Consider the following 16,459-nt stretch of genomic DNA (forward strand, 5'->3'; position numbering starts at 1 on the left):
TTCACGTTAGTGCACAGCAGAAGAAGAACAGGTTCCGCAACTCAAGCGCAGCCTCCACTGCGGGCAGAAGCAGAGCGCGAGCGCGGCAAAAGGGTGCTGTTTTTACACAGCAGGGAAAAGCAATGGGATACTGCAGGAGGGCGACCAGATCCTAGATATACTACTCACCGGTCCCCGAAGCAAGCAGACCCAGGCTTCTCCACGATAGTTTCAGCAGCTGGCAGGTTCAGAAGAGCAGGGAACGCTTTGTAGTCGTGTAGAGCAAAAAGACGTCCCAATCGACGAAACCGGCACAGTTTTGTTGCCGCACAGGACAACGGAGCGGCCGTGTGTATTCGAGCCAAATGAACCCTCCTCCCTTCAGACCTGGGGACGCCAAGCGTATGAAGCGTGGGAGAGGGACAAGGACTCGCAATACAACACAACCTGGCGGCGGTTGCAGAGCCAAACCCCTTTGTAAGCTGGTCAGTCAACTGGATGGCCCAGAGACGCTTCCGAAGGCTTACTTGGCAGGAGATGGTTGAAGATGCCGGGAATAGCTGTTCCTGCTATTCCAAAGGTCGAAGCACCAGTACAGGCCTTCTGGTTCGATCAAAGGAGGACAGGGGCTCTCCGGACGACAGCAGTGCAAAGGAGGATTCCTTCAGCGGGTCACCAGCGATTCCTCGGTCCAGCCTCGTAGTTGCAGGATACTTGGCTCCTGTATTCCTTCGTTCGTGAGAACTCAGGAGATCGACATGGTAGTGGTGTTTCCAGCCCCCTCTTATCCACGGTTCCCTTCGCGCCAAAACGGAGGGGAGCCAATGGGAGATCCGCTCATCAAAACACATACCATACGTGGACCAATCACGGACCACGGTGGTCCCAGGCATTCACACCACCCTAGACTCTCTGGCACCCAGGATGTGTATTGGGACCAGACATCCCAGCCCACACCCTGGAGGCACACAAACGACATGTAGAAGCCCGCGAAAGCAACCACGTTTCGCGGGAAAGTACATGCCCAAATAAGGAAGGCCCCGGGTCGCTGGACCTGGGGAAGGTGAAGGGAGCAAGACGGTCAGTGGACAAGACAAAGGAGCCTCGCGGCCTGGCCATTTTGGGAGCCAGGCCACCATTTTGGGTTCAGTGCAAAAACGTGCTCAGAACGCCAAAAGGAGCTCAAAATAAACAATACGATCGCTGCCACCATTCGAGTCCCTGAATGACTTGCACCGATCAAATACATTCCTAAAAGAGTATCTAGGGCCTGTAGAAGGCTAGAGACCCAAGAGAGCTGTAACTTTGCTTACAGTGCCCTCTTGTGTCGTGTTGCACTAAAGCTGCGACACGATAAAAGAAACTACGGGAAACCACGTTCCCCGGTACTGACTGTCTTAAGGGCATGTCAGTTTCCCCGTAAGAAAGGAGCGAAAGCCCAGAGAAGTGCGGCAGAAGGCTGTACTTCTCTGGCAAAGTCAAGAACACGGTTAAAAACAATAGCAAAAAGTTTAGGGGTTGCCACATGGAAGGAAAATTCCCTACAATTACGAAATCTTTCCTAACACCTATCAATCTATGTCTTGATTACCCTGAAGTAGACCCCTAACTAGTCTTGACTTGGTTACCTGCAACCTTCGTAGCCCATACTGCACCCTTCCTGTTGTAGTAATCCAGCAGCATTATTCTGCCTACTTAACTCACCTTGTTGTAACACACCTGATGTAACCTAGCAGTCCTAAACTGGATTGTCATTTTCAGCCCCGCACTATACTAACTATTACACCTTCCTTTGTACCTGCCTTCAGTTGTAAGTTGTTTTGCTTTTTTCCTACCTGCATCCACTGGATTGACATGTCTCAGCGTGTGCTGTGTTTTGCATTTGACCTACCTGCATCCATTGGATTGACATTTCTAAGTCTATGCTGTGTTTTGCATCCACTGGATGGACATTTCTCAGCATGTGCTCTGTTTTGCATTTTACCTACCTGCATTGACATTTCTCAGCCTGTGCTGTGCATTGCTTTTTACCTACCTGCATCCATTGGATTGACATTTCTCAGCCTGTGTTGTGTATTGCTTTTTACCTTCCTGCATCCACTGGATTGACATTTCTCAGCCTGTGGTCTGTTTTGCATTTTACCTTACTGCATCCACTGGATTGACATTTCTCAGCCTGTGGTCTGTTTTGCATTTTACCTTCCTGCATCCATTGGATTGACATTTCTCAGCCTGTGCTGTGTATTGCTTTTTACCTACCTCCATCCACTGGATTGACATTTCTCAGCCTGCCTACTTAACTCACCTTGTTGTAACACACCTGATGTAACCTAGCAGTCCTAAACTGGATTGTCATTTTCAGCCCCGCACTATACTAACTATTACACCTTCCTTTGTACCTGCCTTCAGTTGTAAGTTGTTTTGCTTTTTTCCTACCTGCATCCACTGGATTGACATGTCTCAGCGTGTGCTGTGTTTTGCATTTGACCTACCTGCATCCATTGGATTGACATTTCTAAGTCTATGCTGTGTTTTGCATCCACTGGATGGACATTTCTCAGCATGTGCTCTGTTTTGCATTTTACCTACCTGCATTGACATTTCTCAGCCTGTGCTGTGCATTGCTTTTTACCTACCTGCATCCATTGGATTGACATTTCTCAGCCTGTGTTGTGTATTGCTTTTTACCTTCCTGCATCCACTGGATTGACATTTCTCAGCCTGTGGTCTGTTTTGCATTTTACCTTACTGCATCCACTGGATTGACATTTCTCAGCCTGTGGTCTGTTTTGCATTTTACCTTCCTGCATCCATTGGATTGACATTTCTCAGCCTGTGCTGTGTATTGCTTTTTACCTACCTCCATCCACTGGATTGACATTTCTCAGCCTGTGCTGTGTATTGCTTGTTTCCTACCTGCATCCACTGGATTGACATTTCTCAGCCTGTGGTCTGTTTTGCATTTTACCTACCTGCATCCACTGGATTGACATTTCTCAGCCTGTGCTGTGTATTGCATTTTACCTACCTGCATCTACTGGATTGACATTTCTCAGCCTGTGGTCTGTTTTGCATTTTACCTACCTGCATCCACTGGATTGACATTTCTCAGCCTGTGCTGTGTATTGCTTGTTTCCTACCTGCATCCACTGGATTGACATTTCTCAGCCTGTGGTCTGTTTTGCATTTTACCTACCTGCATCCACTGGATTGACATTTCTCAGCCTGTGGTCTGTTTTGCATTTTACCTACCTGCATCCATTGGATTGACATTTCTCAGCCTGTGCTGTGTATTGCTTGTTTCCTACCTGCATCCACTGGATTGACATGTCTCAGCGTGTGCTGTGTTTTGCATTTGACCTACCTGCATCCATTGGATTGACATTTCTAAGTCTATGCTGTGTTTTGCATCCACTGGATGGACATTTCTCAGCATGTGCTCTGTTTTGCATTTTACCTACCTGCATTGACATTTCTCAGCCTGTGCTGTGCATTGCTTTTTACCTACCTGCATCCATTGGATTGACATTTCTCAGCCTGTCTTGTGTATTGCTTTTTACCTTCCTGCATCCACTGGATTGACATTTCTCAGCCTGTGGTCTGTTTTGCATTTTACCTTCCTGCATCCACTGGATTGACATTTCTCAGCCTGTGGTCTGTTTTGCATTTTACCTTCCTGCATCCATTGGATTGACATTTCTCAGCCTGTGCTGTGTATTGCTTTTTACCTACCTCCATCCACTGGATTGACATTTCTCAGCCTGTGCTGTGTATTGCTTATTTCCTACCTGCATCCACTGGATTGACATTTCTCAGCCTGTGGTCTGTTTTGCATTTTACCTACCTGCATCCACTGGATTGACATTTCTCAGCCTGTGCTGTGTATTGCATTTTACCTACCTGCATCTACTGGATTGACATTTCTCAGCATGTGGTCTGTTTTGCATTTTACCTACCTGCAACCACTGGATTGACATTTCTCAGCCTGTGCTGTGTATTGCTTTTTACCTACCTCCATCCACTGGATTGACATTTCTCAGCCTGTGCTGTGTATTGCTTATTTCCTACCTGCATCCACTGGATTGACATTTCTCAGCCTGTGGTCTGTTTTGCATTTTACCTACCTGCATCCACTGGATTGACATTTCTCAGCCTGTGCTGTGTATTGCATTTTACCTACCTGCATCTACTGGATTGACATTTCTCAGCATGTGGTCTGTTTTGCATTTTACCTACCTGCATCCACTGGATTGACATTTCTCAGCCTGTGCTGTGTATTGCTTGTTTCCTACCTGCATCCACTGGATTGACATTTCTCAGCCTGTGGTCTGTTTTGCATTTTACCTACCTGCATCCACCGGATTGACATTTCTCAGCCTGTGGTCTGTTTTGCATTTTACCTACCTGCATCCACTGGATTGACATTTCTCAGCCTGTGCTGTGTATTGCATTTTACCTACCTGCATCTACTGGATTGACATTTCTCAGCCTGTGGTCTGTTTTGCATTTTACCTACCTGCATCCATTGGATTGACATTTCTCAGCCTGTGCTGTGTATTGCTTTTTACCTACCTGCATCCACTGGATTGACATTTCTCAGCCTGTGGTCTGTTTTGCATTTTACCAACCTGCATCTACTGGATTGACATTTCTCAGCCTGTGGTCTGTTTTGCATTTTACCTTCCTGCATCCACTGGATTAACTTGTGTGCTGTGCTTGCATTTTTAACATGAGGTGATACTTGATGCAGTCCCGTCCAACATAAGGTGAGGCTTTCCCAATCTAGCCACCCATTCTTCAGTCCATCCTTGCGTTGTGATGTACCTGTTCCCTTGCACTTAATGCACCATTCTCCTCCCTCTGCATGTATTTCTCCTTCTCCCCCTGTCCCACTCTCCCCGGCATTTCATGAGCGAGTAGGAATGTTTTTGTTTGTTTTATTCACCCTTACTCCTCCCCTCCTCCTGCACATCCTCTCCTCTCCCTTGCTTTTTTCATGTTTCAGCACTTGCCGGATATGAATGTCTCAAGGCCTAGTAGGAACGTTTTTGTTTTGTTTTTTCTTCATTCCTGTTACCCCTACCCCTCCCCTCCTTTTGTCATGATGCACCTTGAAACACCATGTGATGTATGGGTGCATTATAAATAACCAATATATCAATGAATTATGCATTATGTTTAGTGATGTTCTACATGGCACAAGAGGGCTTGGGCTATCTGATGGGAAAGGGTATTCCCACAATTCCACTGCAGATTCCTAGATAGACCCTGAAGGGAATTGCATGCTCTTGTTGGGTTTTGCTCATGTAAATATTCCTAGCTTGCTCATATTAACATACACGTCCATATGGTTCTACATCATGGGCTCTTTCTTTATATATTTATTGATTTTGGTAAGATCTATCATCACAAACAGTGTCCATGTTTGGTGCCCTTAGGCATGGGCATTACATTGCGAATTTAACCAAGCCATCAACTCATGCCAAGGATACGGTGATCGAGAAGTGAATGCTTGAGAGCAAATGCAGATCACAGTAGTGGGCCTCATTTAGAGTTCAGTGGAAAGTAAAATCTGGCATTTTTCCCCCGGTGGAAAGAACCCTATTTAAAGTTTGCAATACAACGGGTTTACACCGGTGTTTCACTGGCAGAAAATCCACCATTCCTCATTGCCATGCACTGGATTTTCTGCCAGATTTCCTCTGGCGTAAAACTGGTGTAAAGCCAGTGTAATACAAACATCAAAAAGGGTTACTTCCACCAGCGGATTCCCCTTTCCACCGGAGTCTAAATTAGGCCCAATTTGTACAATTCATCTTTTGTTGGAACCATCCTGTGGAGCAGGTTGCTTTGCCTTGCTCTCATCAGTGGAGGGGATATCACACTTTGAGCTGTAGTGAAGCATGCATAGAAATCCAGGCTACCCGTCAGGTAGAGGCGTTGCTAGGGGTTGTCTGAGGGGGCTATAGCCCCGGGTCTTTTGGTTGATGCCCCGGATAAAAGCTCAGGGACTGCAACCAAAATGATAGCTAGCCCCGAGTCCCGACATTAGCTTAGCCCCTGATCTTTTCCAGACCTAGCAACACCCCTGCCGTCAGGTAGGCTCGCCTGAGGGTGTGTACATAATGATACGATAGGTTATCTATAACGCGTTTAATATCCTGAAGTTTCTAAGCACGGATCCGGGGATCAAACCTTTGTTGCTCTGTGTCGTCTTGCTTCCAAGGCAAGCATGTTGCCGCTGAGCTATCCTCCCGAGACATATTTGTTTTGGCTATTCAGTATTTTACCAGATACATCCATGTTTATATTCTCCTATACAGAGCTATACAAATGCATTCGCCCTGATCAAAAAAGCTGTAACGTTGGCTTAATCTTATTTGTCGTAGGTGAACTATTCCAAGGGAGAAGCGGAAGGACAATTACGTATTCAACTAGAGGAAAATAATGTTCAAATATCAGCAAGGTTTGCTGTGGCTGGGCCGAACTACACAAAAGTCCTGCAGCTGGTACACTCATTTCCCCAGGTTTGTACATGATGTTTAGAGTGTGATGTTTTTGGAGATGTTTTTATTCTGCAGGTACTAGGGCAGGAAGAGAAAGATTTGGTCAGACTAGCAGTATTAATAAATGTCCTTACTAATGCAGTGAAGATTTCTACTGTGACTTCTGAAGTGTTTCGTATACAGGTTTCACAATGATATGCTTACCTACGCTAGTGGACTCAGTACCTACTATGCTTACCTTCCTCAAAAGGATGAAAGGCAGAGCCAGCTGGCAGCCTATGACACTGAGTTTGTACACAATTTACCATCACATTTGTGATCCAACGCTCCATGCACGTCACTAACCTAATGAAATCTGCTTTGTCTGTGTTACAATGTAGTTTGACAAAAACCAATGTCACTCATAACTGCACTGCCTCCCTTGATATACAGATGCAATAAGGCTGACCAATACTTGGCCTGTATTTTGACATCCAAAAGTGAGACTACTGAAAAGGAGAATGCCATTGGCCGATTTAGCTGTTAATCCTACAGTGTCGACCTCTACCTATATTTCTCGATGCGTGAAAATAACCTTTCTCAGTTTTCATTTTGTAGGAGAAAAAACGAAAGGACCAGAAATTCTTGATAGGAATGGTGCTGTGCGGTCTGTCCATTGACCAAGAGAAATCAGTGGATTCTGCACCACCAGCAGAATGTTGCTCCTCTCTTTATTGCCGATGTGAGGGGGAAAGCCGAAATATAATGACATTGGGCTGGCATGCTAAGCATTCCAGCCAATCAGAAAGTCAGATGAAGTTCTGGCATCTCGTTGGCTGGAGGGATCAGCATTCCAGGCAATCTGAGCATTGGTTGGCTGAACGTTTTAGATGCTTTGTTTAATCAGAATTTGGTCAAATCAGAAACGACGGGGAGTGCAGCCAGAAATACTGACGCACTCTGGAGTGGAATTGCAGTGCGGACGGATTAGACCTTGACCACACCATTAAGCTCTGCAGTATGGTTGCTGGGTTCTTCAATAAGATCTAGCTGAGACCTGATTTAGTGGGTGCTAATTGGTAGACATTCTGTGCGACATTTTGATTTATTTTAAGGCAGTATGATTTCATGTATGTATGTGGATCAATTTTGGAGGCTGGAATGTAAACCCAGTATTGCTTTGGCAGAGAAAATCTATTGACCATATTTTAGACGACCCCTTTCATTTTTCAGATTCTTCTTTAATGAAATATAGGTGCCATTTTGTGCACTAATTTACTAAAGAGAACAAATGATAAAAGAATTATTTTTTTCTAAAAGACACAATCATAGTGACTAAATCACGTGGGTTGATCGGCAGTCCGCATCGGAACACTCGGGTTGCACTTGGTACCCCAAGCTGTGCCTTAATGAAGACCCCTGGAAACATTGGACAAATACAGGTTAAAAATATTTCCTCATTTGGGTAGGTGCAACACGTATAATTCTCCTAAATTTGGAATATTACGGGTTACCTTTGCTTTCCAACCCGCTCAAAGTCATATAGTTATTTTTCATGAAACGGCCATTTTACCATGCGTATTGATAGTTGGTAATGAAATAACAAATCATACGCATTCTGAATGGATTAATTTACAATGTAATCTTTTGTTTTTAGTTGAACATGCTTCCGAGGCAGCTGGAGTGTATGACTGCCCTTCTTAAGGTTAACAGGACCCACCTGTTGAGACATGTCACGTCTTCGGCAGGCAAGGAAATCAAGTTATCAGCAGCGTACACCGGGCTTCTCCCAAAGTTATCTGGCAGTCATGAAATTAAAGGTATGTCTGTGCAACATGTTTCAGACACTATGTGCCTTAGTATATCTGACATTCTGTTGGTTACGAGAATACATTTGCACACATTCACAGACAACTGTGATGACTAAATTCGAACTCAGAATCCTTCAGTGCCATTTCCCATTTTTACTCAGACTGGTCAGTGCTGCAGTGAGCTGGAGAGAATGATTATAATTGGTTATTTATAACGCGCTTAATATCAAAGAGGCGCGGACCTGGGATTTGAACCTGCACTGCTCAACGTCGTCTTGGTTCCAAGACGAGCGCGTTGCCACTGAGCTAAACTACCGTTTTTGAATAGGGGTAGGGATAACTTCGATTTTGTAAACTCTCCCCCACTACCTGTCCCTGACAATCCCAAATACTTGAAGAATGCGATTGAAGACAACCAATACAATATCAATACAATAGCAATACAATATAATGTCTGAACACGTTTTGGAAAATGATTTTTTGGGAAGCAAAGTGCACATTTCCAAATGGATGAGTGAAAAAGTGGTGTGATGGAAAAACCCAGATGAACAAAGTAATATTCTCCAATTCTTTCATAAAAATGAAGTACAGTACTATCAAAGAATATGACGGAGAAGTGCATGAAGTACCTTACATAACGCCAACGTAAAGTCCACAGTTGTGGGGTGAACCGATCCTACACCGTACCTCACAAAAGGTAACGATGCGCGTAGTTAAATGCCACAATGAAAGTGTATCATTGAAAGTGTACCTTACAATACAATCACTGAACAAGTGACGGTTTAATGCAGTTTGCCCAGCTCAGGAGCTGGCAGAAACTGTCAAGTCGTGAAGCTGGAACCCAACACACAAATCTCATCTGCCTATGCAGGACACAATGCCAACCAGGAAGACGGGAGAAAGGATATAGCCTATGAAACAAGCAGTGACCTGGAGGAAAGAAACCGGCTATGTTCAATGGAGGGATTGGGCTGGAACAAGACAGAGCTGCGCTCTGGCTGTTCCGTGTAGACACAAGGTCAGGTAGTGTATCGGTAATGAATGGGGCCAGAAGGAATCGCCACCATTCTATGCAATGAAAGGTGTGACTGAACCTTCCTTGTTTTGCCGGGTAGACCTGAGATGGAGAAACGAAGAGAGATGGATGGGAATTTGTGCAGGACATCTGCAAAGAAAAAACAGACACACAAGGCCCTTGCACCACACACCACGTAACACAGCAAACAGTGCATTGTGGTAGCGAATAACTGTCTTATAGTAAACAAATATTTATTTGCATTATCTAAAAATATAGAAAAAGGAGGCTAAGTCCTACAGCGTTGCACATTGAAACATAACACTCAATGTCCCACATACATGGCCATCAGGCGTGCCTCCGGGGCCTCTGAGAGACTCAGTTTGTCCATGCTGAATGGTCTGCAGCCAAGTCCAGTGGGCATTATTCCACCGGTGCTTCTAAGAGACTCAACGTGCCCACTTGGAATGGCCTACTGGCATAATAAGTGGAGACTTTGCCCAGTGCCCCGCCTCTCAAAGAGACCAAACGTGCAGCTGTTCAGTAATCAGCTTGTCTCCCAATTTGTTGAGGTCATTAGCATTCAGTTTTCCCAACATGCAGTGCTTGAAAAATCAAATGCTTTCTCAGTTAGACCTTCTTATTTAGAGTCAACTTGTTTGTTTTACTTTTCGGAGGCCTATCATTTTGTGCACAAACACGTTTTGAAGTTACTGTGGCCTAGATTTTCCCATATCCAAGAAGAATAGGATATCATATTTTTATGTTCAACACTTCATGTCTGACTCCTGAGGCCACCTGCTTTTAACCGCTGTAAAAATAGGTGTTATTAGTACGCGATGTAATTGTACTTAGTGCATCAACCTTAGAAGGAGGAAGGGCTGATTCAGCCCTGCTGAAACATGACCACGGAAAGTACAGGCTGGTACATGTCAGAAATGAGCTTTTAATTTGCAGAGCTCTCCAATTACGACACATATTGCTGTTTAATAAGTTGTGCAGTTAAAAACATTTATCAGGAAGTCTACTCATCGCCCCATGTCCCCTTCAGTTCTTTTGAAAATAAAATATAGCTTTACTATTATCAAGTTTGCAGGTGGGCCATGACACCATTACCGTACTTAAAAGCAGTAGGAATATAAGTGTTATGTTAATAAGACATGTAACTACCAGAGCCAATGCATTACCAAAAGCTGTGGCACTCACATTTAAGAGGAAATGGCTGGTAAGGTAGCTCAGTGGGTTAAGTGCTCACTGCAGGTATTTATGTTTGTTCTGCAGGGTACAGGTGTCAATCGTAGCAATGTCTGTTCAACTGAATATTCCACTCACTGTATAGTCAACAGAATTTATTGTCAGTGCCATATAAGAGTACAACGCTGTGGGGTCAGCATTTTAGCCCTTCTGATGATGAACCATATACAGATTGAAACACGCTAGGTGTCAAGGATTCCCTTTCAGTTTGCTTGTTATGAACTTTTGGATTGAGATTTGATTGATAGATATTGCCTCTATAAACATGACATTATCATGAAAGTCTTTCTGTGGTTAAAAGAAGAATAAAGGGTTCTCTGTTACTTATTACAATGTTTGGAGTTTCACGTCAGTTGGCTATTCCTCTGACCTTGTCTTAACTCACATTGGGGGGCATTACGGACATTTGAGGGTGCACTTGGCATATGAAAGAAGCAACTGAATATACACAGCTGTAACTTACATATTTTGACCAAACCTAGGCTGCAAGGTTATCACAGACATGAGATGGTTGTATACTCAGAGGCTACAATAGCCACACTGTATTATGGCAGCACCTGTGAATGTGGGGCATTACTTGGCATGTGATTACTAGACCTGACATGTGCAGCAATAATTGGCATACGTTGTCAGTAAATGGCCGTGTGAGGCTATAGTGGCATATGCATGGCAGTGCCCCTGGCATATGTTGGTTCTACTTGGTCTACCTCTGTCATAGAATGACCCACTCCATGGCATGTCATGGCATGTCAAAGCAGCACCCCAGTGTAAATGTACTTGGTATCTAAAAAGGCTTACATCTGCTTTAGTGGTATTTTATAAATGTATGCCTTCTCATGTTTTTACACCTGTCGGTCACTTTGGGGTTACATGTCACTTCATGTGATGTTACCACAGTCAAAGGTCTTATGACATTACTTTCTGTGATGCCATCTGATGTGTGATGTCACTTTCTGCTACCTGTGGCATTTTGGTGAATTGCCTCTCCTGTGTTTATGTTCAGTTTGTGTGACTGTGGTGATGAGTTTGAGTGCATGTGTGACTGAATAAGATATATGTGGAATGATGTATCTATGTGCATGTGGTTGTGTATCTATAGCTGTGAATATGTTGTTGATTTGTATATGTGGCTTTTGTTTGTCACATAACAGTGTTCTGGACAAGAAAGTAAATGAGTTTGGTGACAATAGTAAAATGGGTGATATTTGGCAGAGATTGCTAATTTTACTGTTTGCCCAATTCAGGGTTTATAAAATACCACTGACAGTATTCCATGGGAACACCAGCAGCAGTATTTTAGACAAATCTTCTACTGAAAATTATGTATTTTTACCTACAACTTAGAGGCGCAGGTACAAAATTTAAATTGACCCTATTTTCTTTAAAACGTTTTTTAATGTACAGAAAAAGTGCAGACCCTCCCTTCAATACTTTCAGAAAGGTTTTTACAGCAGGCCATTGAAATAGGTGAAATGCTGGGCATCTTTGATTGTCCCTTCTTAACTTACCAATGTAATTCATAAAATGGTCAGAATTGACCTCTTTGTGCATAGAAAATGTACAGAAGTGCTATAAGCCACTACTGTACACAATCCATATCCACCATCACACTCACTGAAGGTGGGTGTGACCGGAAAAACATTTTTAGGAACATCTTGCTATGTTGACGCTGGCAAAGGTGGTATTAATACAATACATCCAGATATATTCCAAAAATACCACTTGCACGAGTGGTAAACTCTGAATTGGATGGATTTTTAGAAAAACCAGTGGAGGTGGTAACTTTCTCCAGCCATATTTCATTAAAGAAAATATGTTCAATTGTAAATACCACCCTTACATTGTAGTCCACTAATAATGAAAACCTGAAGGTTACATCTTTCTGTGTTTCAATTGTGCACAAAAGCAAGTACCACAAACAATCAAACATCAATTTCTTTAAGCACCATATGTTACCCTCCGAGAGTTCTATTCAGAGTACTTTTAAACTCTTTTTGTAATTTGCTCGCCAATCAAGGAATTCAACAGAACATAAGGGAAGCATTATGACAGAAAGAAACCAAGGACAAAATCTAATAATATATGGACCCTTACTCCCTTGGCAAGTCAGAGTCATTAAAAGCTGCTTAGGATTGTAACAGACCAAAGGTGTATGGGCTGCAGTGGTGCCAACATCACAGAATGCCATTTAAATGCATACATTGTTGCTGATTGGCTCAAACATGCACTTGTGGCCTAGACTGATCTCGCTCTCACTCACTCACTGCGGAGGCCCTCATTTGGGGCCTTCACAGGTACTTCTGCAACTTTGCTTGAATCAAAACGAGTGTCTCACGACATATAGAGAGAAGTGGACCAGGACTTGCAGCACCCTGTTCCTTCGAGGCAGCTGGATTTGTAAATATTGTACCTTTTTCAATTATTATTTTTACACATTGGAGCTCTGGCCCAGGGAGCAGCAGCCCAGCCAACCTGGGGGAAATTGCCCTCTTGCCCCCTTTCTCAACCCACCCCTGGCAGCAGTCCTGCACCAAATGTTCCTGAACTGCATTGGGCCAGACTACGAGTCGAGGCTTTACGCTCTTTACAATGCACCTTTCCTCTGGCCACTCGTGTCCAGGCTCCCATGCTGGAAGGATCTTTCGCATCGTCCAGTCCCTCAATGGTTCCATATGTTTGTGAGCGGGAAGGCACAGTTTCTTTTCAACGGGACTTGCTGCAAGGGTCACTTTCCCTGTGGCCCAGCCTGGCAGACGAGGTCCAGCAGCCCCTCATGATCTCTCACCCAATGCTACTGGGGCTTTCCCGCAGGACCATGCAAGCAGTCCACTACTGGCTCTGCTTAGGGATCTACCTAGACTGCGCTGGCTGGGTTGGCTACTGGACCACAACTGTCTAAGGAACTAAAGAGGCCTTTTAAGTCCTCTTAGTCCAGCACCGGTGTCCATCCCAAGGGGGGACGCCATAGTCAGGCTTATTCGAGAGCTGCCACTTCAATGCCAGACTCTACAGGTGTTCACAATCTCGGGTTGGTGCTCCCCCTACTAGACACTGCAATCATGACTCACCAAGCACCTGCACGTTGGGTTCCCCAAGATTTTGTATCGCTTGTCAAGGGAGATGGGGGACAAGTGACTTTACTGCAGAAATGTTTCAAGGGTAAAGGACTTTGTGGCACCCACAAAATATACACACTGCTACTGAACCAGAACTGATCTGAAACATAAAGGTGAAACAGGCACAATATGATACACTCTTCAGGGGTGATGTGAGCATGCAAGGAAACCTCCAAATCCCCATAGTACTGTTGTACCAAAATAAAGCAAATGCCCAATCAATGTTATATAACAGGAATGCAACAGTTGAGTCAAACTAAAAGGACAAACTAATAAAAATACTATCAAACCCCCACCCCTAAATGAAATACACAGAATATGCAGACTTTCGGTTGAAAGGAGCACTCGGGGTATGCAGTCAGGAGTATGCAGTCACTTGTCTTTGCAGTAATGTTCAAGTGTTTAGATCTCTTAAAGCACACAGACTTACAATTCAGTGGGGAACTTCAAACCAAGCCAGACTGGGGGACATAACAACTGTAGATAGCTTAAATCATCTTTTTGGGCTGGACAGCATTGAACTGTGTTTCTTAGCAGTTTGTGATTGGTCAAATCCGTGGCTAGGCTGGTGTGACAGGATTCAGCAATGCGTCGAAAATCAACAGGAGGGAATGGCACTTGGCTCGAAACACCCTCTTACTGGCACGTAATGCTCTGATCAGCATAGCTCGCAAGTGCTCAGACCAGTTTGAAATTGAAGAGTGAGCCAAAATGACCCCCTTAAATTTAGTTTTTTGCTGCCATTTCATTTTTTATGTGTGTCAGACCACACAAAATCCAAAATGTTGGCAAATAACAGAATTTCTGAGTACAAAATATGGCCACAGTGGCAAAAGGGGATTTCTGGCAATTTTCAACAATTCCGTTTCACCGGCAGGACTTTCACCCACCCCCAGCTTTGAGTCCCTGTCCTAGGTCTCTGAGTCAAAGGTCCTATGACATCATTTTCTGTGGTGCCATCAGGTGTGTGATGTCACTTTCTGCTACCCCAGGCATTTTGGTGAATTGATGCTCCTGTATTTATGTTCAGTTTGTGTGGAATGCCTCTGCCCTTCGCAGCCAGAAAGGTTGCTATGGACCCTTGCAGGTTTGGCTTTCCAGCTGGCAGAGTCCTGGGAACCAATGTCCAAGCAGCCTTTTCCAATTGTCAGTCACTTCAAATGTTCCTCTAAGTGGTTGAAGGGAGGGTCTGACTCCTTCCTTGGAAAACTCTATCTTCTCTCCATTGGCTGAGGACTTCAGGCAGACTCTACACAAATAAGAAACTCCAGGTAAATACTTCTCCTTTTTGAGTCCAAAGATGATTTAGTTAAGAGAATTAGGTGCATCTCTTTCCATTGTTTTGTAATTTTGTCACAGCGGATTGGTCGATTTTAATTGTTCAGTAAGAGGACAATTTCAACTGGTGTAACACTAGTTTTTGCCTTAAAATGTCAGCTCCCACAGTCTTGACCAGCAGCAAGTTGGGCGGGGATCTGGAAGTGTGTGTCCAATATAGTGGAACCCTTGGCCAAAAAGTCCAATGCAAAATTTAGAATAAATTTGGGTACTCCTGATGTAGTCCGAAATGCACCTTCAAATTTGCAGGTTCGCTAGAAACTTTATAGGGTGATCGCTAAGCAAAAACAGGTGTACACCTTTTCGTAAACAAACCGACTGAGCCACTGTCTAAATGTGCAGCGCCATTGCTTCTAAAATGAATCTTGCATGCCAAATACTGATGTAAAAACAAACCAGAGTTCCCAACATAGGTAACTCCCGTCCCCTGCACACTTTCACTGGCTGAAATTCAGCCAAGGATGTACCATAAGATTTCAAGAATCAAGTGTTTATGTTACTGGTACAATGATAAAACAATATCAGTCACTACTCTCCAATTATTTATGTGAATATATTAAATAATCAATATATTTATGCAACATATACTCTCACGACATAATAATTCCATAATACGTATTTAATAGTGTGACTCAACGCGTTTCGAGTTATCCACTCCTTAGCATGGGTTTTTACTAGTTCATTTTCCTACAAATAATAGAAACATAAAATAAACTTATATCAATATATTCACCCAAGTTCTTATAAGACAATAATATCAACATTCAAATTGTAACAATTGCATATTTGATGTCTAAAAGACACTGTATTATTATTTAACACAGTCGGTAACCATAATGTTTTCAGTGAATTGTACCTCTTCAATTCCAAGGTGTGCAACCTACCATTGTTCTGCGATGGACAATTTCAAACGTGGGGCAATCCGCCCCTAATTGTAAAAGATTGCAGAGTAACATGCAATGATGTAATCAAAATACAAAACGTATAGGTACACAAGATAAGTGTGTATGTCAAAAGATAGAAGTCTCACCTATCCTTTAATCTCTAGGTTCATGCCAATTACTGATGCCAGCAGAAAGTATGCATAGAGTGTCTTACATATGGATTTTGGTGAATTCAATTATAGAGCCTTTGGCTAGCAGGATTATCTAGTTACACACTCACCAACACCAGCTTTTAAAACAAACACACAGGACTGTCTGAAAGAGAGACTCTTTAACATATCGACTTTCATGGCAGAATCCATTTACTAGAACTCCTAGAATTTTCAAATAAATCTGGGAGATTCGCCCTAGCTGATGGAAATTCGCCACAGCAAAAGGTTGAGAAATTCAGCATCCTTCCCCACTGTGATGTTCCATGGACTCTTGGGACTCTTATGCCCTTCTACATCTCCTCATGAGATGAATGCATCTTCAGTTGGCCAGGTACTGGAAGCGGGATATCGACCCCAAGTCAGCC

At 43.5% G+C, this 16,459-nt stretch overlaps 1 protein-coding gene across 2 annotated transcripts in view; it reads left to right on the forward strand.

Moving 5' to 3' along the window:
* The window catches only part of LOC138569646 (uncharacterized), a 1,436,407-nt gene that overhangs the window by 1,095,248 nt on the left and 324,700 nt on the right, over nucleotides 1–16,459 (forward strand). For both annotated transcript variants that reach the window (XM_069647797.1, XM_069647798.1), the window contains exons 54-55: nucleotides 6,369–6,506; nucleotides 8,122–8,284. In XM_069647797.1, the coding sequence (XP_069503898.1) occupies nucleotides 6,369–6,506; nucleotides 8,122–8,284 (301 nt within the window). The remainder of the gene's footprint in view (nucleotides 1–6,368; nucleotides 6,507–8,121; nucleotides 8,285–16,459) is intronic.

This window comes from Ambystoma mexicanum, chromosome 2q, assembly GCF_040938575.1.
Source record: "Ambystoma mexicanum isolate Mex_15411 chromosome 2q, UKY_AmexF1_1, whole genome shotgun sequence".
NCBI classification, from domain to species: domain Eukaryota; kingdom Metazoa; phylum Chordata; class Amphibia; order Caudata; family Ambystomatidae; genus Ambystoma; species Ambystoma mexicanum.